This window comes from Notamacropus eugenii, chromosome 2 (assembly GCF_028372415.1).
Source record: "Notamacropus eugenii isolate mMacEug1 chromosome 2, mMacEug1.pri_v2, whole genome shotgun sequence".
In the NCBI taxonomy this organism is placed as follows: domain Eukaryota; kingdom Metazoa; phylum Chordata; class Mammalia; order Diprotodontia; family Macropodidae; genus Notamacropus; species Notamacropus eugenii.
Genome location: NC_092873.1, coordinates 4,731,559 through 4,756,655, shown reverse-complemented (window position 1 = coordinate 4,756,655; position 25,097 = coordinate 4,731,559). Strand labels below are relative to the sequence as shown.

The window sequence follows — 25,097 nt, the reverse complement described above, 5'->3', positions numbered from 1 at the left end:
GAAGCTGCCCGGTGATGGAATACCTTTCCCGGGAAGTGAGGCATCCGCCTGTCTGGGCCGTTCTTCCTCGCTCTTTCCTCGACACTCGTCTGGCCCGCGTGCATGGCAGGGAGCGCGACCCGACCATGAACGCTGACCTTGCGCTTTACGGACCTCGTCTGCATTGGGCGAGGGAGGGGCTCTGCCCTCCTCAGCTAACTGAAGATCCTTATCGGAGAGGCAACTAAGTGTTCTAGGTGGGACTGGAACCCTGGGATTCTAGCCCTTCGACCCCATCTCCTAGGTGAAATACCAGTGACCACCAGCAGGTTTGCAAAGCGCTTTACCCAGCCCTGGAAGATGGAGCGGTGGTGTTCAGGCCCGTCCCCTTTCGGGGGTTTTCTTGGCAGATCCTGGAGGCACTCTGCTCTTTCCTTCTCCAGATCATTTTACAGATGAGGAAACTGAGGCAGACAGTTACATTGCCTTCCCAGGGTCACGTGGCTGGTAAGTGCCCAAGGCCGAATTTGAACTCCGGTAGAAGAGTCTTTATGACCTCTGGCCCGAAGGTTTCTCCACTGTGCCTCTAGATGCTGTCATCATCCACGTTTTACAGAAGAGACAAACGAGTCCTAGAGGTTAAATGTCGTGTCCAGGGTCCTACAGCTAATAAGAGTCTAAGAAAGGATGCCAATCTGCCTCTGACTTCTAAGGCCCAGGCTTTGTCCGCTTTGTCACCTAGCTGCTTCTGGTGTAGGTAGAGACGAGAAAAGTGAGGAAACAAAATGCTTCCCATCGTCGTTCCGGACTGGAACTTGAAGATCTGTGTTCAAATCCTAGCCCCGACTTGTCAGTTCTCCCCATTTCTAAAAGGAAGGATTGGACTAAATAAGCTCCCAGGGCTCTTCCAGCTTCCTATTTATGGTGGTATTATTTGCAGCCTTTTGATTGTGAGATAACCATGTTTTCCTCCCCAACACACAATTTTTCCAACTGTCCCTCATGCTTGGAATGTTCTCCCTCATATAAATCTACAAACTTCCTTGGATTCGTTTAAATCCCAAATAAAATCCCATCTTATACAGGAAGCCTTTCCTAATGCCCCTTATTTCTAATGCTTTCCCTTTGTTAATTATTTCCTGGTTATCCTGTATGTAGTTTACTCTGTGTATATTTGTTTGAATGTCGACTTCTGTTAGATTGTAAGTTTCTTGAGAGCAGTGATTATCTTTTGCTCTTTTTTGTATCTCCTAACCCTACATGCGCTCTAACCCTAAATACCTCGGATTCTCAATGCACAGTGCCAGGGACATAGTAGGTATTTCATAAATATTGATTGATTGATAAGTAATGCTTGTATGATCTACCCCAAAAGGATATAGGAGCAGTACTTTGGAAACCCTAATGTGTCTCAGACTTGAGAGGTGTGTTTCCTGATGACTGTGCTAGATTTAGAGCTAGGACAAAAGTTGCTATTAGACCTTGAAGAGTGTTTCATATACGCCTTGTCTGATTTAAGTATCAAAAGCACTCTGTGAGTCTACCAGATAAGAGCTCTTGGCCTGGTGTCAGGAAGGCCTGAGTGCAAATTTTACCTCAAATGCTTACTGATGTGATCCTAGGCAAGTCACTTAACCTCTGTTTGCCTCAGTTTTCTCAACTATAAAATGGGAATCAGAATACACCTATCTTCCAGGGTAGTGAGGATCAAATGAGATAATACAAGCTCTTGTAAAACTCTTAATGGTGTGTTTGGCATATAAGTGCTGTCTAAATAAAAGCTAATTACTACTATTAATGTCATTCCACTTTATAGATACAGAACTGAGAGGCAAATTGACCTAGTAGAGCTGGCCTCAGAGCCTGGAAGACCTGGGTTCCCAATCTATTGAACTCTGGCAAATCACTTGACCTTTCGGTGCATTAGGAAGTCTGCTTGAGAAGCTTATGTTGTAGAGAAGGGACCAGCCTGCCTTAGGGTTTGCTTATCAAGGAGTTCCATCAGCCAATGAAATCCCAGGTCCCTGACAGATACTGCTCTGGAAGGGGCCATGGAACTTCCTGAGCCCAACACTGGATTTTACAGATGCAAATGGAGCCAGGGGAGAGTAAGGGACTTGAGCCAGGTCCCCACGCAGCAGTTGCAGACTGGGGCCCCTGTAATGGTAAATGCAGTGTTTTCGCCATTGTACCAGTGCTGCCTCCTGGAGTGCTTTGGAAGGAGCCCCAGAATTGGCAGCAGAGGACAGGGGGTAGGGTGGCGCTCCCCACTTAGCAAAGCCTCTCTGACACTTACTCTTTGTGTGTGACTCTACCATGGCACTCATCCTTTCTGGGCATCTGCTGAATGAACTGACCGATTAGGTCACTTGAAACTTAGTCTTTAATCCTGATTTTTCCACTGTCACTCTGCTAGCAGAGCACACAACTCCAGCCCCTGGCTTCTGACTCTATGCTGGGCTCTTCTCTACTGCACTATATTGCCTTCTACTTATCTTTGGGACCTTAGTGTTTCATATACATTTCTCCTCTTTAGGCTTTTCACAACTTTAAAATGAGGGAGAAGTTAATTTTTAAGATTTCTTAGTTGTGTAACCCCAAGCAACCCAATTCAGCCTCAGTTTTCTCATCTATAAAGCAGGACTGATACTTGTATTACTGATTACAAAGGTTGCTATGAGGAAATAGGAGTTCTTTTATGTTGTAGGGACCCTTCTTTAATGAGGACTGTACTCTGCCTAGGTAATTGGGAGGTAGATCTTGATCACTCAGCTTTGGAGTTAACTTAGGGAAGGAAAGAGGCACCTGGAATCACGTCTGGATTACAGGAATAGATGTCATGGAGTCCTGCAGGAAGTCACCTGAAATTAGGTCTCCTTCACAGCCCCTCTCCTCCACAGCTTACCCCATTGCCCAAGAGCCACCTGTTTCTGTGGTTTTTACATATCTGCTTTACCAGAAACCAGTTTGAAGAGCTGCTTGCCAGAATCATCTTGTGCAGATGTTTACGTCAAGCCTGAGCTGCCCAGTATGCCAAAACAATTTCCATTTACTTATCTCAGACTTAGATTTTCATACCTTCTATTATTCCCCAGTTTTGGCCCTTGGCTAGTTTTATCAACAAAAGTCTAATTAGAGGAAAAGAAATCCTTGAAACTTTTAAGGGATGGAATCAAAAGGAAACTAAGCTGCAGGACCAAGGAAGACCATTGAAACAGTATCTCAGAATACAGTTCTGGGTTTCACATAAATCATACACTTAAATTGTGGACCAGATCCAAAGCTTTAGGGCAAACACCAAAATTATCTTTTCCTTCCAGTATTTGGGGCTACTCCCCTCCCCACCAACATGATTAACATTTTTTCATTCTTAAATTCTTCCCCCTTCCTGCTGAATTTCCTTTAAGTTCTTTGGAGCAGCACTGACATCCAATGGTTATTTAGAGTAATGCAAACTGGGAATCCCCAGTTTCTGTTTAGGTTCTATCCTTTACATAAAAATTTCAGCAATAATAGATTGTCTGTTGTTTGCATTTTAATCCTAGTGAGCTGGAAAGAGGAGCAGTCGCCCTCATGAACTAAAGAGCAAGATGGCAGAGAATAATATAGTTACAAACAACAATAATACTTTATATATAAACATGTAAATGTTGTCAGTGATTGAGGTTTTGCAGCAGTGGAATAAAGTTTTTTTTAATGAAGAATTACTTCTTGAAGCATATAAATGTGTCATTTCCATGGAATCCAGCCCAAGTTTTCTCCTTGTAATCTTGGTCATTGGTTCCTCAAGGCTCCCAAGCTGTCAATCAGGCCATTTGGCCAAATTAGCTCTCTCTTTCATCAGTCACATTTTTTTTTTTCAGATACTGCTAACCATACTTTGAAAAGTATGTGACTCACAAAAAAAGAAAAAAAAAACTCCCTAAATCGAATCAAAAGAGAGGAAGTGCTAAGCAAATACAGGAACTAAAAGAAGATTTAGAGAGGCTTCATGCAGTCTCAGTTGCTTTGTGGTCTTCCAAGCCTATGACCCATCGGAGTTAGAGACTAGAGACGCTTGGGTTTGTGACGATGGAAGACCTGGGTGAGTGGGGGCTTCTCCATGAAGAAGCAAAAAGGGAATGAAAATTTTAGTTCTTTCTGTAAATGGGCTTATTTGAAGGCTAATTAGGTTGGGCAGAGTAGCTGAAGATCTAATTTTCACTTCTCTTCCCCACCCTGAGAGCAGGAAGAACTGTTTTCATTGTGTTGGACATCCTCTTTGTCATGGTGGGTCAGCCTGAGGATCTAGATTACTAGACTGCTAAGCAATTTTTTTAATTAAGTGGAATTGAAATGGCCACTGTGATGTATCAAAAGGATGAGTGTTTCTTGGAAGGTGCTTGAGACTTGATCATCTAGCCACTTCCCTACCTTAATGGGTGAGAGCCTTATACAGGATGACTGAGGTTGCTGCATGGATAAAAGACAATGAAATGAGAAGGATAGTAGTGATGTTGGTGAAAAAATGAAATAAAGCAAAGAAAGACAGCATAGTGTAGTGATTAGAGGACTATCCTGAGACTTTAGGAAAGTCTGGTTTCAAATTTTGCCTCTAAAACACATTAGTTGTGTTATTGTAGATGTCACTTAATTTTCTATGTCTGTAAGTTAGTGTACTGTTGATCTCTACCACTGGAGGGAATTTCCATGCTGGAAGTTCCCTAAACAGATACAATCTACCCTTCTCCCTCCCCATCCCTACCCCCACCCAAAAAAAAAGAGAAAGAAAAGAGAGAAGTATTTACATCTTCACCTCCTTCTTCTGACATTTACCACCTGTGTAAACTTGGGCAAATGACAACCTCCCTGGGCCTTAGTCTTCTCATCTATAAAATGCTACAGGTTATACTAGGTGGCCTCTGAGGTCCTTGCCATTTCTAACTCCATGATCCTTTGTGTAACTTGGAATGAACCTTGCAAAGTTGTGATATTCATGCCAGAAGACCACTTACTATTCTTCAAGCCTGGAATCCCTAGGTAGGTGTTCCTTCCACAAGGGCCAGTTGCATCCATCTTGGGCAAGTGTTGTCTATCTTTCCCTTGATCCCCCACAGATAATCTACCCTCTGTTTGGGAGGCCTTCCTCCTTGGGGGCAGGAATGGATGTCGTGAGGATCAGCATACCTCACAGGCTGTTTCTTTGCTATCTCTCACTCTCATTATCTGCCCACTTCCTTTACCAGCACCCATAAAACCTGATAACATCCTTTGTGCTCCTCACGGATGGTAAAATGCTACAGCTAGTTTATACTCTCTGGGCCTCTCTCCATTGCATTATAGGTTACCAGCAAATTTCAATTGCCATTGTGGTATAGTGCATAAAACAAACATGCAGGTGATCTAATAAAATCATACATGTTTTAAAAACCCAAACCACCATGGGCTTTTAGCAGCTGCTGCTGCTGAGATCTCAAGAAGCTGTGGGTAGAATATGAGTTTTAATGTTCAGTATATCACTTTTCTCCTGCAACCTACCTCCTTCCTGCTACCCCCTCCCCCATTGCTCATAATGAAATTAGTCATCCTGAAATTATGAAATCCGGTGGGAAACATGATATATTAAGAGAAGTGACATGCACGAAAGCAGGGTGACTGAGGCCTACTAACTGGGTTTAATGAATTTGGGGGCAGAGGTGGGTTTTGAAGCTTTTCCCACCCTTCACACTTCTTCCCCTTGTCCCAACACTGAGCTAGCTACCTAGTATACCCTCCTTGGTAAATGCTTTTACAGGGTTATTCTGGCTTCCATTGTTAATAAAAGTCTGTCTTGAGGCCAGGAATCATTAATATGTCATTTAAGCAAAGCTGGAGAACTGAAAGAAGGGAACCATGATGTTTGGGGAAGCAGCAAAGTTTAGAGGTTAGGGACTTGTGATTTCACTGGCATGAGGAACTCTTGGGTGGGGAAGCTCCTTTCACTAGTACTTAAATCTTAGTGTTGTTTAAAGCACTAAGTTTAGTGATGGACCCACAGAAACAAAGCCACTGGATGTTAGAGCCTGGGAAAAATGGGCAGGATTGACAAAATAACAGTGACTCTTCCCCCACTTTGGCTTATTTGGTCCATGTAACTACTGGGAAGAAAAATGGAATGCCATTCTGCCGGGAACACTGAGTGTCTCAGCTATGAGATCTCAGCAATCATCTAGGCCAGAGCTAGAGGGAGACTTTTTTTGTCCTGGGGGGTGCCACCAGCTATATGGGGCACAAGAGATGATGGGCTTGGGGACATTGCCTTGTGGGAGCAGGAGGAGTAGATCCAGGACATAGGCTTGCAAGGCTGCTGTTAGGAGGGCAGGGGAGGAGAAAAAGATCGGAGAGCACAGTGGGATAGGGAAGTTCACCGACAGCCTGCCATCTGGAAACTTGCTCTGTTAATCATTCTTGCTAACTAGGTGCTAAGCTCTGTTGTTCCTGCTGAGCTAAAGGCACAGAGTGCTATTATTGCAAAACCTTAGTCACCCTTCTCTAGTTATAGTTCCAAGGATTTCCAAAGTCCTCAAGCTAGTTAAGCTTAAAAGTACACTAAGACTTTTGGGACAGCCTGTATAGCTAAGGAAATTGAGATATCACAAGGAGAATGGCTTATCCAAGACATCTTAAAGTAAGTGATAGCACTGAAATTTGAATACAGGTCTGAGATTCCAGAATAGTGCTCATTTCGTTAATGAGGTCATGGAATATTATATTGGAACTAGAAGTGGAAGACAATTAGAAAGCAGCCATGGTCTGCACAAAGCGTTGCCAATGTCTACTCTGAAAAACCAGTGTGTATACATTGAGATAAAATCAAGGGAAGGGGAAGAGAAGAAGCATTTATAAAGTGCCTACTATATGCCAGACACTGTGCTAAGCACCTTATGAAATATGATCTCATTCCACAGGAAGCACAATAAATAATCCATGAAAGAGGTGGCTAGAGAGATGGGGATGGAAGACTCTGCTCTAGTGACAAAGGTCATGTGTTACTTGATGTCTTTTGTTTCTTATTCTTTGGTGGTTCAGATGCTTTGTTGGAAGAACTGGAACGATCTTCCCTAGGGGAAAATTATGAAGAGCCCAAACCTCTCCTGCAACCCAGCAAGGATGAGAAGGAGGTGGAGGCAGCTAAGGCCTGTCCAGCCCCAGATGACTTACAGCCCATACCGGTAAGCTTTTCCTTCAGTTTCCTTCTGAGCATGTAGGTAAATGCCTACATATAAATGACCATTAATAAGTTCTTCTTCAGTACCTCCTTAGACCATGGCTGTGACTTTGAGTTCTAGCAAAGAAGCTGTAGCAAGGTCTGTTGGGCTCTAGATTGTGAGCCTGGGCTCTGTGATGAACTATGTGCCTGTCACCCTGAGGACTGAGCAGAGAGCCCCAGCTCCTGAGGGCTGGCTACCAGCAACTGACTACAGTCACTCACAGCAGTAAGCTGTTTGACCCCATAAGTTGGGGAGAAGTCACAATGTGTTGTGGTGGAAGGTGTGGTGATATAAGTGAAATAACAGATCTTTGAAATATTAGTCAGTATAGAAAAGTCTTCCCAATACTGGGGTACCCTGGAAATGAAAGCTCTTTGAAAGAGAAATAGATATCACTATGTATGCACACTGAATTTCATATACATATATATTATATACACACACATATATACACACACATATATGCACACACACACATATATGTATATATACATGAAAACCCTTCCCCCTCAAAATGAACAAAAACCTAAAACAGAATTTATATGCATTCATCTGAGAAAGGGACCCTGTATCTTAAGAAGTTAACAGTTCTCAAAAATTATTCTCGGTGGTTGCTAGTCAAGGGACTAAAACCTTGAGAAATTTATTATAGAAAAGTAAGCCATGACTAAATGCCCTATGATTCTAATATAGGTGGCCCAGGATAGGGATGAGAAGATACTTTTGGTCCCCTTGCCTTCTTTACTCATCCAACTCTTGCCTAGAAGGAAGGATTTTCTGTATGGGAAAGTTACCTCCTTTGCGGTAGAGAGGACCCACACAGGAAGAAAGCTCCAGGATGATTTCAGTCAATGAATGCCAAAACAGTGGAGGTTTTTGTTTTTTTTAAACCGCTCTTTTATATCTTAGGCACAGCTGATATATACTACAAAGATTGAAGAGGCCAATGTCTACAGGTATTTTATTTTCATTGATCTTTTTGTTTAAATTTGATTGCCGTGAATGTTTAGATTCATAATGATAGTGATCATAAATTTATCATAGTCTCACCACCATTTCTCATCTCTGACCAGGTCCAGCTTGCAAATTCCCATAATGCTAAGTGGTCACAGCTCTCTTGCAGATCTAGAAAAGTAGAGGTAATCCCAGAATTCACATGGCTCTGCCCTGCCTAGGAGATAGAGAGCTGGCCAGATATGCCCTTCTCTTTTGCACATTTGAGCAATAAATTGAGAGAAACTGATTTGCCCAGTAATATGAGAGCCAAGATATATAAACTTAATATCTTTGGATCACAGCCCCACTGCGTATGTCATCTAATTAAGGTGCATGGCAGTGGAAGGCTACCCTGGAATTAGAGGCAGGTGGCAGCACTGGTAATGCTGGACAGTGATCCCTTGAGAAGGCTTACTTTAGAGGTGTGTGAGTACCTAAAGTGGCAGAAAACATACTGCTATTTTTACTCGTACTTTTTCATTCCCTCTTTTTAAGGCTGAAGGAACTAAGGCTCAAAGAGGTTAAATAATTTGCTCAAGGTCATGAGGGAGAGCTGGGATTCAAACCAAGATCTTCTGACTATTCTAAACTTCTCATTTGATCCATTCCACTGTGCTTCTTTGGACCCCAAAGATCCATTGGCCTTTTTTTTTTTTAATTTCTCCTCCATTATAATAAATGAAGTGAGAAAGAAATGTTGCATTTTCTTCCCCATTCTGTCTGTGCATGCAGGCAGCCACCCACCCCCTTATCCGTGAGGCAGAAAAACAAATCAGTGAATTGTTTTTCTTGTAGGGTAAGAAACAGGTTGGTAGCTATTCTCCCTAGTTACCCCGAAATCAGATGTGACAGAAATAAGGTATAAAAAAGGGCATGTAAAGCTTTGCCATCATTTTAAAAACAGGGACTATACCAGGCTGATAGTTTTCTACTTGCTTCTATTCACTTGCATTTATAGGGAATTTTAAGTAGAAGTATAAATGAATATGTCACTTGTAAATCAGCCTCTCGGATACTTTTTTGCATGCTTAGAGTCAATAACAATTGATGAAGGATTAATAGTAGATTATTCTTAAATAATAAACTAATTCTCTTTATCTTAAAATACCTACCTTTTTAATTCTCCATGTTCAAGGAATGTGGTGAAAATGTATTTGGTGAAAACATTAGCACATTTGGCTATATTATAGTTTAATACTTTTATGACGTGTATTTGGAGTTCTCCACAGGATATATGATCTTCATATGGCTCTTTTAGGTATGGCGTTTGCAAAAGTGAGTTTACCTTCCTTTAGAGCTGTGAGAACACCTTTCTTTATAGTTTTATCCACTGTGTCTAAGTTAGTATGTACCCCTTCTCTGTCATGTGGTACTTGTTTGTTTAGCCTTTAGGAGCAAACCCTATTGGAAGTGTTTTTGTCTTCTTATAAGATGAAAGAGCCATACCATTCACCCCTGAGCAAAGAGAGGGGCCATATTTAGTTATTGTTACCTTAGAGTTGTCAAAAGAGACACTTAGGTAGAGCAATTTCTTGCATTGTATAGAGTATTGCTGGCAGACTTGGAATAGTGATCAGGGCTCAGTAGCACTATGTGTCCTGTGTTCTAGTCATATATTTGACTGTAAGTAAGGTTTATGGAGCCAGGCACCTAGAAATGTGACCTCCCATCTGTATTTGGCACACAGTATGTACTTAATTAATGTTCATTGAATCAATGAATGAAAATGGCAGAAAAGAATATATATAATAAATTGGTAAATCATTTTTCCTCAAGGAAGTGATTTTAAGAGGACTGCCCTTTAAAAGGTTCCTTCAGTCCTACTTAGCACTGGTAAAGTTTAGACACTTTATACTTTCCTGTGTGAAATTGAGAACTATTTTACATTGGTGGCAAATTGAGACCAAAACCAAGTAAGCATAGGACAAAATATCTATACTACCTTTAGTTGTTCAATTTTTTTACTTTTACTTTCTGGAAAATTGTTTCTATTTAGGTGTCAGATGTTGAGCTAGAGAAATGAAAGTTAAAACTGCAGTTGATAGTGATTGAGGACTGTTATTGATAAATGTACTTTTTCTCCTTTGTAGTGATATTCAAGAGCCAGAGGCTGGGCTGCAGCATCAGGCCACCCCAGCAGCAGCACAGCTGGATGAACTCATGGCTCACCTGTGTCAGATGCAGGCCAAGGTAAGGATGGTCCCTGTGCTACAGGCTCTCACAAGGAGCAGTGATGTAGTACATAATGATAAAACTAAGCTTTCTGTTTAGGACCTCTATAAAGATTCTGGTTTCTATTCTTCTTCAGGGAATGACTTGTAGCTTCATGTGCACCAACTATATGCCCCAGTTCAGTTATCTTGGCTTGTATGCCTAGAACTGTGCTAGACACCAATGTGCTACAAAAAGAGACTGTGACAATAGCCATGACCATTAGGAAATATGGAAACGTTAAAAACTTCCTTTTAATTCAATTTAAAATATCAAGAAAATCCTTTCTAGATTTTTCCCTTTGGGAAAATGTGTAGAAGATCAAGAACAAAAACCTAAGATCCAAGGAAGGCAAAAAGTGCCCCATGTCCAAACAAGATTATTGCCTTCTGCATCCCCTGAAAGTACTAGCCCTGTGATCCACCTAGAGTACTGGCCTTTCCATTCAGAAGAGTTTAGAGCAAGAGTTCTTAAGAGTTCTTTTTTGTGTCACGAACCTTTTTGGCAGTCTAAAGTCAATGGATCCCTTCTTGGAAGAATAGTTTTAAATGCATAAAATAAAATAAGGAAACTATTTTGAAACACATTTGTCAAGATATTTTATAAAAGTTCATGAAACTCAGGTAAAGAGCCTTTAGATTAGGATCTTGGTCACAGAGGATAAGAAGTCCTTTTAATCCTTGAGGTAAATAATCAAGGAAGGAATTGAATAGTTGTAGAAGATTAAGATGCAGTAGAATGTTAAACCCAAACCACATTTTAATATGGGATCTTTTTCCTTGTTCAAGATTCCTACAAATGTTGCCTTAAATTTTTAAAAATATTACCAGGTTTTATTAATGTCATGTTTTTTTCATTATTGTAGTTTTCTCTCTATCCCCCACCCCCACTCTGAGAGCCATTCCATATAACAAATAGTAATTTTTGAAAAGAGAGAGAGAGAGAGAGAGAGAGAGAGAGAAAGAACGAGAGGAGGGAGTAGGAGGAGGAGAGGAAAGGAGGGAGGGAGGAAAGGAAGGACGGAGAGGGAGAAATGGAGAGAGAAAATGAAGACGAAGAAATCAATACAATCAACATCTTGAAAAAGCCCCAAAACCTGTACAATGTCTGATACCTTTAGAGGTCCCATCTCCACAAAGGGGTGGGTTGGGGTGTAGTCTCATGTCTCTTCAACTGAGTCTTACTTGATCTTTAAAATTTTGCTACACTCATTTGGGATTTTTTGATGTGTATTTTTTTCTAATTTTTTTTGTTGCTATGTGTTTTTTTTTCTATTTACATTGTTTTAGTCATTTTGTTTCTTATTTTCTTTCAGACTTCCTCTACATCGGTTCCTGTAGTTTTCCCCATTCTTCTCTCTATTAATCACACACATCATTTCTTACATAGTAATATTCCATGGCCTTCATGTACCAGTTTGTTTGCCATTTTCCAATTAATGGACATCGACTGTTTATAATTCTTTGCTATCACAAAAAGTGATACTATAAATATTTTGGTGTCTGTGGGGATTTTCTTCTCATTGATGGCTTCCTTGGGGTATAAGCCCAGTAATGAAATTTCTGGTTCAAAGGGTATGAACCAGGGGTGGGAAACCTGCAGCCTTGAGGCCTCTATGAACATTTTAGTCACTTTGCATGATTCCAAGTTTTGCACAACAGTTGTACAATTTCACAGCTCCACCAACAATGTATTAGTGTACCTATTAACCCACAACTCTTTGACTATTGTCATTTTTTGTCATCTTTGCTAATCTGTAATGTAACCTAAATTGTCTTGTGGTAAAGAAATGTGGGGTGAAGGAGGGGGACACTATCAGTTTGGATATTCTTCTTTCTGAGCTATAACAGGCAACAAGTATTAAATAAGCACCTACTATTTGTCAGATTGGGGAATACAAACAAAAACAAGGAAAAACAGTCCTTGTCCTCAAGGAGTTCACATTGTAATAGGAGTGACAACATGCAAACGACTATGTACAAATGAGTGGTATGCAGTGTAAATGGGAGAGAAGGTGCTAGAAATGCTTGGATTTAGAATTATGTTAAATTAACAAAGTTGTTTCTGGCAGACTTGTGCCTAAAATGTGGAAGTTTTTTTCCTTGACATAAGTCTATGAGCCAATTGGGAGATAAAGTCCTGTCTTACATGAAACAACTACAACACAGGCAAATGTAGTGTCATTTCTCATTATGTAATCATGAAATGTTTATTGGATAAATAAATATAAGCCCAGAAAAGTGGGATATTGGTGAGGACAGGGCTTACTGGGCAAAATCTGTTCACTGAATCATAAGTATCAAAAGGCTCCCCATCCCAATCCCCTTTCTGAGCAGACATCCTGTCCACATCATTTCTAACAAGAGGTCATCTAGTCTCTGTTCAAAGACCTTGCATGGAAAGTGTAGACTTAAGAAAAACCCTGAAGGTTGTACAGGATTTGAAGCAGAAAAAAGCAATAGAGAAAATGCCTGGAGCTAGGAGATGGAGTATATTGTTCATGGAAGAGCCAGGAGGCCTGTGTCATTGGCTCAAAGAATACTTAGTGTAAAGGTGGGAAAAGGGAATTAGATGTAAGAAGACTGGAAAGGCAGGAGGTGGGAGGTTATGAAGAACTTCAAACATGAAACAGGATTTTATATTTGATCCTGAGGGTCATTGGGAGCCATTGGAGTATTGAGGAAGGGGACTGACATGGTCAGACCTGTGCTTTAGGAAAACCACTTTGGTGACTGAGTGGATGGTGGAGTGAGGAGAGACTTGAGGCAGGCAGGCTACTTCAGTAGTCTAGGTGTGAGGTGATAAAGGCCTGCACCAGAGGATTGTCAGTGTCAGAGAAAAGGAAGAGGTATATTTCTGAGAAACAGGTGAAATCAAGTTTGGGTATGGGAGTGAGATAGTGAGGAGTCCGGGATAACTCCTAAGTTGTGAGTCTGAGGGGCTGGGAGAATGGTATTGTCCTCAACAAGAAAGAAGGTAGGAGGAGGGGAGGGTTTCGGAGGAAAGAAAATGAGTTTGGTTTGGGACATATTGAATTTAAGATGTCTGCTGGACATTCTGAAAGTCAAGTTGGAGTTGTGAGATTGGAGCTCAGCAAAGTAGATCTGAGAATCATCAGCAAAGAGATGGTAATTAAATCAATGGGAGCTGATGAAATCATCTAGCAAAGTAGAGTGACTTGTCTAGGCTAGTAGATATCAGTATCAGACCTCCTGATTTCCAAATCCATTACAGTTATCACTACTACCTTCTAGTGTCTTAGTTAAGGGAGAGAAGTCATCCAGTTCAACCCTAACCTCCTCAGGGACCTCTGCCTTTGGTCATTTGGCTTCTCTGAGAACACCCCAGTGTCACAGAGGCTACCACTGCTTTCTGGTTTCATTGTTGGTCATCATTTCCCTCATATTAAACTGAAAACTGTCCTGCTCCAACCACTAGCTCTTGGGCTGAGTTCTGGGATCCTTTTGCATGGCTTCCAGACATTGGAAGATGCCTCTCATCTTTGCCTTAGTTTTCCCTTCCCTAAACTACACATCCAACCTCTGACTTGACCAGCTAGGCAGCGACAGTGTCATGGTAGATCCTTAAGATGAGGGATACAACAGCTTCCTAGGCTGCTTTGGGATTGTGTGTTGCATAGTTTATTGGGAAGGTACTGAACTAGTTAGGAGATCATCGGATCAGACAGCTAGAGCTGGAAGAGACCTCAGGCTAATCTAGTCCAACCACCTCATTTTACGGAGGGGCAGCAGAATAAAGTCACCTTGGTGGTATGTGATAGAGGTGGGATTTGAACCCATATCCTCTGACTCCTGAGCCAGTACTCTATTAGTATAGAACATAGGGTCATAAGAGATCAAGGCTAGAAGAATCCACCCATTTTAGGCACCTTTATTTTCTTCATTCTTCATTTGTTTTTTTTGGTGAAGCAATTGGGGTTAAGTGACTTGTCCAGAGTCACATAGCTAGTGTGTCTGAGGTCAAATTTGAACTCAAGTCTTCCCAACTCCAAGGCCAGTGCTCTATTCACTGCACCACCTAGCTGCTCCAAGTATTTATTTTCAATACTTTTCCTGGGTCATAGACTTTCCACCAGTTGTTATGCATAAGTAACAGTGGGATCTGAATGTGGAATGAGCTTGTGAACATGAAAGTACAGGAGGCTGCTAATTTTCGTGCCTTTTAAAATTGTTCTTCTTGTTTGCAGGTCATGGTGAAGTCTGATAGCCCCAAGGAGCCAGTGCCAAAGAAAAAAGATTCCAGTGCTTCCTTGGACACTATGCTTGGGGGATTGGAACAGGACTTGCAAGACCTTGGCATTGCCACCATCCCCAAGGGCCACTGTGCTTCCTGCCAAAAACCCATTGCTGGAAAGGTGGGAAAGTTCAGGCTTGGTGTTCTGCAACCACGTGTGTGTGTGTGTGTGTGTGTGTGTGTGTGTGTGTGTCTGTCTGTCTGTCTGTCTGTCTCTGCATGCCACCAAGGACTGAACTTTCTCTAAGGTAAACATTTCGGATTATTCTCATCTTGATTTCCTTTCTTATGATAAAAAACCTTTAATAGCTATCAAAGGTATTGAAATAAACAAAAATAAAGATAAAGACATACACGAACCATGAACCCAGGGTGTATATATCAACTTAATCAAAATGTACACATTGTACTTGATTTGCTTCTCTGTCCTTTTCTGATCTTCTGTTGACATGATCAGATTTTGCTTCTCTTATTATTTTTGTATATTGTTATTCCTTGAATATTTTCCTAATTCTTGATCACTTCCTCTAACGCTTCTACATTTCTTTGTATTCTTTATATTTCTAATTTCTTGTGGTAATATTACATTACACTAATATACCATGAGTTATTCAACATTCACCAGTCATTGAACTTGTGAGCTGTTTGTAGTTTTTGCTATTACAAATAAAGCCACTCTGAATATTTCTGAGTAGATACCCCTTCCCTTCCATTAGTAACAGCCTTGCAGTGTAGCTCTAGTACTAGGATCTTTGGAATAAAGTATGTAATCTGTTTTATAACTCATTGCATATTGCCAGATTTCTTTTCAGAAAAGGTATACAAATTCAAATTTAATTTTTTTTCAGTTGGAAAAATTATTTCTCTATCTTTCACCTCCCTCCACCATTGGGAGGGGTGGGGGAAGGGAAAGCCTGTAACCAGAGTTGTGCTAATTCACAACTCCACCAACAATGAAAGAGTGCTTCTTATTTCAGCACCATCAGTATTAGGTTCCCCTTTACATACATCAAAGTGACAAGTATTATTTAAATAATAAAGTTCACTTGTTTAAATTTGAATTTTCCCCTCATTCTTAGCAAATTCTAACTGAGTTTTTTGGTGTTAATTCATTTTTAATCAATCAGTTAAGTATTTGTTGTTGTTTAGTTGTTTCAGTCATGTCTGACTCTGTGACCCCATTTGGGATTTTCTTGGCAAAGATACTGGAGGGGTTTGCCATTTCCTTCTCCAAGTATTTATTGAGCCCCTATTCCTTCTTTAGCCTTGTATCAGAAAAACTTGCTGCAAAGGTTTTTTTCCTATTTTCTTTGCAGAGCCCTTGAGCATATCCCTGCAGGACTTCTCTTCACCACTTTGAAAGACTGTGTTAAGTGGATTCTCTAGGCCAGGGGTGGGGAACCTGTGACCTTAAGGCACATGTGTCCTTCTAAATCCTTAAAGTGCAACTTTTTGGCTGAGTCCAAATTTTCAGAACCAATCCTTATAAGGCCACATGTGTCTTTCTAAATCCTTAAGTGCGGCCTTTTGACTGAATCCAAATTTTACAGATCAGATCCAAAACTACATGGCCACAGGTTCTCCAGCCCTGGCCTAGGCTTTGGTAGTGGTTATTTTGGACCTCAGCTCAAGGCCCACCTCCTTGTGATCCTGTTCCTGAGGCCCCACTAATGGAGGTTCTTTCTCCTTAGCTCACCTCGTGTTCACTTCTCTGTCTACGTGTCATATCCCAGCAGAACAGGAACTCCTTGAGGGCCAGACCTGTTTTATATTTGTCTTTGTAACCTAGTGTTCCTCATAGTGCTTCTCACATAGCAGGCATTTAACCTTTTGTATCACTGTAGGTGATCACAGCTCTAGGGCAGACATGGCATCCAGAACATTTTGTCTGTACTCATTGCAAAAAGGAAATCGGCTGCAGCAACCCCTTCTTCGAGCGCAATGGCTTGGCTTATTGCTCCAAGGACTACCACCAGCTTTTCTCCCCCCGGTGCGCATACTGTGCTGCCCCCATTCTTGATGTAAGTAAGAAGGCAGCTGCCCCTCCAAGCCCTGATTTGTGTTGATAGTGTCACATTCTGACATGGGCATGTGTGTATGTCCCTTTTGCAGAAGGTGCTGACAGCGATGGACCAAACCTGGCACCCAGAGCATTTCTTCTGCTTCCACTGTGGCGAAGTGTTCAATGAGGAAGGTAGGTGTGGCCCAGAAGATTTCTTCAGACACTAGGCATATATTTAGAAGAAGAACAGAACACAGGTGTGCCTTTGTCCTTATCACCTTGTGCCCAAGGGTACCCAAGTACTAGCTCCTGCTTTAGGCCTGCCTGGCCTAAATCAATGCCAGATTTGCTATCATGATGAACCTTTTGGCTCAAATTCATCCCTTCCCACATTCCTGCAGGTAATTTGCAGTCTTGACCCTAGCCTGTAGCTCCTTTCCCAGACTGGGCCTCATTTTAATGGAGAGATCATTTTCATTTCTGTTTGGGGTAGTTTGTTTCTTCAAGAATAAATGAAAACCAATTTATGAATGGAGGATTTTGACCACAAAAGGCTTGTCCATGAATCAGAACTCTGCTCCAGCCCCGCCCCCCCGCTGCCCTTTGCTGTGAACATCTGTATTCTTGTCTACAGAAAAATTATCCTGATCTAGAGGCTCTCCACCTTTTGGTCAATTTAGCAGTGGAAGCATTTGGAATTGCCACAAGTAGTATAGTTCTTTACATGACCACTTGATTTTTTAACCTCAAGAGAAATTACTGTCATCTGTACTTTTCTGTATCCCTTAAAGACTTGAGTTTCCTCTCCCCTCCGTGGTGGTGCAGGTGCTGTCCCCTGAGAGCAGGCCCACGGTGAATCCCTGTCTTTCTTTTTCACTGTTTCCCTTCCTGGCCCTGCAGGTACTCACTAATTTCCCTTGTGGCTCACAGTCTCAGCAGAGCATCAACACCCCCTTCCCTGTTGTGGTACTTTTAATTGCCAGTGTTTCCCATCAGCCCTCCAGAGATAATTGGCCCCAGAGAGAGTCTCAAGGGGCCACATGCTGAAACTTTCTCAATTTGCTACATTATTAAATGGAGGGGCACCACCAAAAGTTTAGCTGATTAGTTTTGAGCTTTCCTCCCCCGAGATTCTTGTGAATGGCTGTTGTTACTTTTCTGCTCTTTCTTCAGATTCCCGGGCCCTTCTCTTGAGCAACTGCTTCTCAGAGGGTCATTCCTGGGTCATTTGTCGTGATTGAGTCATTACTTTCAGAAGCCGCATTAAAAGTGGCTTTATTCACCATCATAGTCATTTACCCGGCTTGGTTCAGTATTACAGGTTAGAAGCCCAGGGTGATGATAAGCAGAATTTTATGGCCTCAATAGCAGCCCTCAGTGAATTTAATTGCCTTTGTTAATAAGCTTAAGACCATGTGAAATTTATGGAATTCTTTGGTATGATGGAGGGGAAAAAATTGAGCTCCTCTCCTGTATCTTCAGAAAATACCAGAAGAAAGCATCTGATGAGACAGTCATTCCTCCATCCAACAAACATTTATTAATCCAAGATCACTAGTAGGTAACTACTAGTTACTACTAGAAAGCAAATCTTTAGATTATATTAATTCATCTGCTGATTTCCAGCAAAGCCATACCAATTGGGAAATGTGAAATACATCAGAGTGACCCAGTGGAATAGTTTGGGGACTGGGAAGAAGAGAAGCTCCTACCCAAGACTGCAGTTGGTCCTTGGTCATTCTACCCACTTCTGTCTAGGATATTTGCTAAGAGAAAAAACAACAAAAAACTGCTGGCTGTGGGCTCCTCCTCTCAGTGGGAAAGGTGAAAATGAGGAAAGAAATCTCTTTAACTCTCTCTTTATATAGTAAGAGCTTGGATTGCTGTTGATGTGGCTTTCTTCCAGCAATATTGGCAGAGAGGTCAGAGAATATAAAGAGATCTACTAAAATCGTTTCTGATAGTCCTTTCAGATTAAGGACAAAGGAGAATACCTATTGTGAAACTTTAAGTTCAGAGTTTGAGCCTGATATAGTATACGTACTATGTAAGATGGAGACTGGGCCCAGAAACAAGGGCTCAAAATCCACCCTGGGCACTGGTTAGCATTGTGATCATAGACCTGTTATTTAGAGCCTAAGGTTCCTTGTTTGTACAACGAGGCTGTAAAGCGTGCGCTGCCTCCCAGAGAGGGGCTTTGTGCCTAAAATACTTTGCAAAAGTAAAGATGTTGCCCAAGGCTGGCAGCCTGGCTCATGTTTGCCATGTCCATGTTTGTAGCTATAGTTTTACTCCCATACTTTTTCTCGTTCAGTCAGCCAATCAATTTATATTTATTAAGGACCTACTGTATACCAGGTAGTTTGCTAAGTGCCAAGGATACAAAAAAGAGGCAAATGACAGTCCCTGCCCTCAAGGAACTCATAATCTGACAAGACAGCATCCTAGCAGATAAACACAAACAAGCTATGTACACGATGCATAGACAGGGAATAAAGCGGTGACAGAGCAGGCTTCCTGATGAAGGTGGGATTTTAGCTGGGACTTAATAGAAGTCAGGGAAGTCAGTAGTCACTAGAGGAGGAGGGAGAGCCTTCTAGGAATGGGTAATAATGAGAGAAAATGCCAAGAGATGGAGCATTTTCTTCATGAAACAACCAGAAGAGCAGGGTCACTGGGAAGTAAGGTGGAAGAAGACTGGAAAGGTAGGAGGAGGTTGGTTATTAAGGTCTTTAAATGTGAAATTGAGCATTTTGTATTTACTCGTAGAGACAACAGGAAGGCACTGGAGTGGGGAGGGAGGCAGCTTGACATGGTCATAGTTGTGCTCTAGGAAAATCATTTTAGTGGCTGATTATGGTATTGGAGAGGGGAGAAGTATGAGGCTGGCAGACCCATCAGGCCCACTGGCAAGCTTCTTATTTGATGAAGGCCTGAATCAGGGAGTGGTGGTGTCAGAGGAAAGAAGGGGGAGTATTTGACAGGTGTCCCAAAGGTGTAAACAACAGGGCTCAGGAACAGATAGACTTGGGAGGTGAGAGAGAGAGAGCAAGGAATCCAAGATGACTGGGAGGATGGTGTGCAAGTAAGAGGAGGAAAGATAATGACTTTGGTTTGGGATATATTGAGTTTAAGATGTCTACTCGAATCCAGTTCAGGATGCCTAAAAGGCATTTGTTATCCTTTCAAGAACCAAGAAGATTTCAATGGAGTCCCCATAGTGAGGAGGAGCAAGCAGTCCCCCTGTCTCTAAGGAACCGTAGACCCTCCTAGACCCAGATAGCAGGTATTGAGTGTGATTTTTCACTGCCAAAGGAAAAGGTCTCTCCCCTCAGTCAACTGATTTTGTTTTGAATAAGTTAACTTGGTCTCAAGGTCACAGACAATTTTGATTTTGGACGTAAACTCATATTTCATATGATGATGTGTCTCTTTGGCTCTGTTTCCCCAGGATTTCATGAAAAGGACAAGAAACCATACTGCCGGAAAGATTTCTTAGCCATGTTTGCTCCCAGGTGTAGAGGCTGCAACCGTCCCGTGTTGGAGAATTATCTGTCAGCCATGGATGCCGTCTGGCACCCTGAGTGCTTCGTGTGTGGGGTCAGTCAGCATGGGGCCTTAGGGAGAATTAGGTAGCATTGGAACTAGTAAGGGGGGCTCAAATACCACATCTGGGATCTGAAAATCACCAGGTTTGTCTGGGTCTCATTTTCTTCCCTTTTTTAAAGTGGGAAGGGGGGGTGTGTTGGATTATTATGTCCTTGTCCCAATCCACAGCTAATGATACCATGATTTAGAGAGCTTTCAGGGAGAGGTCAGTGTTCCTGCCAAATCTGCATTGGAGACAGACCCTCTAAAAGAGAATGGACAGACAGTATCCTTGATGGGCATCTAGGTGATACAGGGAAATAGAGTGATGGACCTGAAATCAGAAAGACCTGAGTTCAAATTCATCCTTTGGAAACTTATTACTTGTGTGACCCTGGGCAAATCACTTAACTTCTATTTTCTTCAGTTCTTCAACTGTAAAATGGGAATTATTCCCAATTACAACACCTATTTCCCAGGGTTGTGTGGATAAAATGAGATAAGATTTGTAAAGGAATTGGTACAGTAAGGGCACATAGTTAGTTCTTGTGTTTGTCCTTGGTTCTTGAAGAGGACCATGACATCAAGATGATGACATGACTTGCAGTTTACTTTGATTTGAGTGAGGGAGGGCTGTGCAAGGTCACTAACTTCACTTTCTTCTCCTGAGCCATCTGTGTCCAGTGGCCTGATATTCATCAGGACAACTGGAGGTGGCCCAGGATGCATTGGGAGACCCTGGCCCTTTCAGGTTAAGGTCTCATCATATTCTCACTTTGAATGAGATACACCCATTCAATAAATAGGCTTCTTTAAGTAGTTACTCAAGGGATGGAAGGGCACATAGTAGATGCTACATAAATGCTTATCCCCCCACCCCCATACTTACCCCCTCCGTAGTCCTGACCTTTGCCATAGTATTCTTCCAGAGAAGATGCCCTCAGCTCTATTGCCTTGAGAAGCTTATGAGTTCTCAGACCCTGGGCTTCTGTTTTCTGAGGATGGTTAAACATGGTCCCTTCTTAGCCTCTATTTGTTCTTTCTCTTCTTCCCAGGACTGTTTCCAGGCTTTCTCCACAGCCTCTTTCTTTGAGCTGAACGGGCAGCCTTTCTGTGAGCGGCACTACCATAAGCGGCAAGGAACCATCTGCCACGGGTGTGAGCAGCCCATCACTGGCCGTTGCATCAGTGCCATGGGGCGCAAATTTCACCCAGAGCATTTTGTGTGTGCATTCTGCCTGACTCAGCTTTCCAAGGGCATTTTCCGAGAACAGAATGACAAGGCCTATTGTCAACCATGCTTTACTAAGCTCTTCCCTCTCTAACTTCAACCTGCTCCTTGGGCCTTCTTGATGCCACCCAGGGCTAGAGAGAAGGGGTATGAAACAACCCACAGATCCCTTCAGCAGGCTGATAGGGAGGGCCAGGGGAGTGAGGAGACTTCTCAACATGGCAGATGCATTTAATTTTCAAGATTATACATGTGGGCTGGCCTAAATCAGACAATGCTGAGCCTTTTCTACACTTTCTCATTCTCCAAGAAGTTACACACACACACACACACACACACACACACACACACACACACACACACACACACACACACACTCACTGCTGCTTACCTTAAGGCCACCTTTTCTCACTCTCTTTCATAAAGTTCTTGGGATTGCTGGAATTCTGACTCCATACTCAAAAGAAGCTTAAAATTCAAATGTGGTGTTTTTTTGGGGGGGTATTTCTTAACTGCATGCTGTTGGGTGCTGGTCTCATTGAGAAATAAAATAGCTTGCTATTGTGACTCTTTTTTTTTATACCCAATTACACTCCTTCCTCTCTCTACTCCTTCTGTTTCATGTAGTATATATAACAAAGGAAGAAAAAAAGGGCATAACTAATTTTTTGTTTTTGCATGGCCGGAAAGCCCTTTAAAGATGAAAATAAAGGATAAAGTCTACACTAGATAAATTTGGGCATAAGAGGTCATTTGGGGCCCTATTTTAGACACATCTGGTGTACCCCATGACTCATCTACAAAGTATTGTGTCTCAATCTGAAAATTTCCTTTGACCATTTAATCAACCAACCCACCAACCAATTGAGTTGCTAAGGATACAGTGACAACAAGAAGTAAATCTCTGCCCTCAAGGAGTTTGCAAATGGAATAAAGGTAAGGAGTGATTAGAATATTCAGTGATAGTAAATTCAGGATGCAGGCAAAGAAGTGAATTCTGAGGGTTCTGGGGCACTTGTGAATCTGTTACAAAGTGCAGCATTATTATACCCCTTGCCTCATTTCATTTCTGTGTTACACAGTGATCATGAGTCATCTGGAAAACTTCCACTTTTTCCAGAAGAAGTAGCTAACCCAGAGAGGGTCAGATTCACCCTCTTATGAAGAAAAGTATTTAAATTGAGGACAATGGACTTGTAAATGTAGCCAATATACACATAAAGGACCCCACAAATCTCAGTTCACTTTTAAGTCATTAAACTTTTGAGGTACCTTGCATATGCACATATGGATGTGTGATTTTTTCCCCTTCCTTTTGACGTCCGAGTCCATCAATCCTGACTCTTTTTAATTTACTTCATTTCCAAAAACAAACCTATGCTTCCTAGGACTCCCACTGAGCTGCACATGAGGTCTGTTAAAACTAGAGAAGGTGGGAGGTACGGTTTGTTTGACTCTACTTCTCTCACAGTAGAATAATTATAAGAGCTAACATTTCTGTAGTACTTTAAGGTTTCTGAAACATTTTGCATGTTTTATCCTATTTGATATTCACCACAATCCTGTGTAGTGGGGGTTTTATTAACACTATTTTACATATGAAAGAAACTGAGGAGTTAAGTGACTCGCTCTGAGTCATAACTGGTAAGTGTCTGAGGCTGGATTCAAAATGATCTTGATTCCAAATACAGCTGTTATTAAGTCATTTCAGTCTTACCTGACTCTGTGTGACACCATTTGGGGTTTTCTTGACAGATACTAGAGTATCTTTGCCATTTCCTTCTCCAACTCATTTTTCAGATGAGGAAAAGAGGCAAGCAAGGTTATGTGACTTGCCCAGCATCACACAGCTAAAAAGTATCTGGGGCTGAATTTCCAGTCAGGTCTTCCTGGCTCCATGCCCAGTACTCTACTAAGCCAAGTAGAGCACTCATATCTAGTAATGACTCCACCTAGCTGCCTCATGATAAGATAGTAGGGGAAGGCTCCCTCCTTGGGTTATTGTACCTATTATTCTTCCATACTGCCCAAAGTAGGATGTTGCCTCTAGAAGAGATCTATAGAAATTACTTAGTTCATTCCTTCTCTTTAACACTATCCAAACCATGCCAGATAACAGGTCTATGAAGTGGGAATTTGAGCACATTTGGACCTTTGATTGTTCAGTTTGGTTGAACTAAATTCCAAATGATCCCAGCATTCTGTGTGTTCATTTGGGTATAAATCCAATATGGTAACCTCCACCCGTGGTATTGATGAGGTGCATGGGTGCCTTGTGCTTGGATCCCAATTCTAAAATCACATTTCTCCCTAGCCTCAAAACACTATCCAAGTTTCTCCCTGGCCCAAGGACAGCCTGCCCTAGCAAAACTTTTACTTCTCTTCCTGGTACAGTAGGCAGCTGCACCTATAGAATGTATTCGTTTGAGCCAACTGTGAACTGGCTGAACTGGTTGTGTACTGGGTCATCATGACATTTATTACTCACTGACCAATCATACGTATCCTAGACTTAGACATATGTATACTCCTTTACATTTATCTTGTCTAACAAGACTGATGGGACCAGTCTGGGTATTTTTCAGTCAGTCGTGACCTTTTGTTGACTTACTGATGTTTCAGGCCTAAAACCACACCTCCAGATAGCCCCACTTGGATTATTTCCTGATGAACTCTGGGTAAAATATCTGTACAGTAGATACCAAAAGTACATGTTCCTTTAAGAACTAACCACTCCTTAACCACTACCTAATCCTTCCCTGAATCACCTAGTTAGAATATTGGGCACATGTTATACTATAGAATATACTATTTTACCTGTACCCCTTTCAAACCACAGGTTCCCTAAGAACTCTTGCCCCCTGAAAAGTGTAACAATAAATTTTTTAAAATTTATTTATTTAACTTTTAACATTCATTTTCACAAAATTTTGGGTTCCAAATTTTCTCCCCATTTCTCCCCTCCCCCCACCCCAAAACACCGAGCATTCTAATTGCCCCTATCACCAATCTGCCCTCTCTTCTATCATCCCTCCCTTCCCTTGTCCCCATCTTCTCTTTTGTACTGTAGGGCCAGATAACTTTCTATACTCCATTACCTGTATTTCTTATTTCCTGGTAGCAAGAACAGTACTCAACAGTTGTTCCTAAAACTTTGAGTCCCAACTTCTCTTCATCCCTCCCTCACCACCCATTCCCTTTGGAAGGCAAGCAATTCAATATAGGCCATATCTGTGTGGTTTTGCAAATGACTTCCATAATAGTCATGTTGTGTAAGACTAACTATATTTCCCTTCATCCTATCCTGCCCCCCATTGCTTCTATTCTCTCTTTTGATCCTATCCCTCCCCAAGAGAGTTGACTTCAAGTTGCTCCCTCCTCCCATTGCCCTCCCTTCCATCATCCCCCCCACCCTGCTTATCCCCTTGTCCCCCATTTTCCTGTATTGTAACATAGGTTTTCATACCAAAATGAGTGTGCATTTTATTCCTTCCTTTAGTCAAATGTGATGAGAATAAACTTCATGTTTTTCTCTCACTTCCCCTCTTTTTCCCTCCACTAAAAACTCTTTTGCTTACCTTTTTTATGATAGATAATTTGCCCCATT

General features: G+C 41.8%; 1 protein-coding gene across 2 annotated transcripts; it reads left to right on the top strand.

Annotated features, from left to right (window-relative positions):
- The first annotated feature begins 171 nt into the window (after positions 1 to 171).
- On the top strand, positions 172 to 22,057 carry LPXN (leupaxin). 2 transcript variants are annotated; one of them, XM_072638695.1, is made up of 9 exons: positions 172 to 486; positions 7,027 to 7,169; positions 8,118 to 8,164; positions 10,295 to 10,394; positions 14,623 to 14,790; positions 16,514 to 16,690; positions 16,782 to 16,863; positions 20,123 to 20,271; positions 21,315 to 22,057. In XM_072638695.1, exons 1-9 carry the CDS (start codon positions 435 to 437, stop codon positions 21,582 to 21,584), a joined length of 1,188 nt encoding a protein of 395 aa, XP_072494796.1. In that variant the 5' UTR covers positions 172 to 434; the 3' UTR covers positions 21,585 to 22,057. The 2 variants fall into 2 exon arrangements, with proteins under 2 accessions (XP_072494796.1, XP_072494797.1); XM_072638696.1 differs by lacking the exon at positions 172 to 486 and adding an exon at positions 3,956 to 4,063.
- Positions 22,058 to 25,097: the final 3,040 nt, after the last annotated feature.

Bases quoted from the DNA above. Each gene is read 5' to 3' on its own strand.
- LPXN (XM_072638695.1), top strand. From the start codon at position 435: ATGAGGAAACTGAGGCAGACAGTTACATTGCCTTCCCAGGGTCACGTG. The intron at 487-7,026 runs GTAAGTGCCCAA...TTGGTGGTTCAG, and splicing joins TTCCCAGGGTCACGTGGCTG to ATGCTTTGTTGGAAGAACTG. The intron at 14,791-16,513 runs GTGGGAAAGTTC...GTATCACTGTAG, and splicing joins AAAAACCCATTGCTGGAAAG to GTGATCACAGCTCTAGGGCA.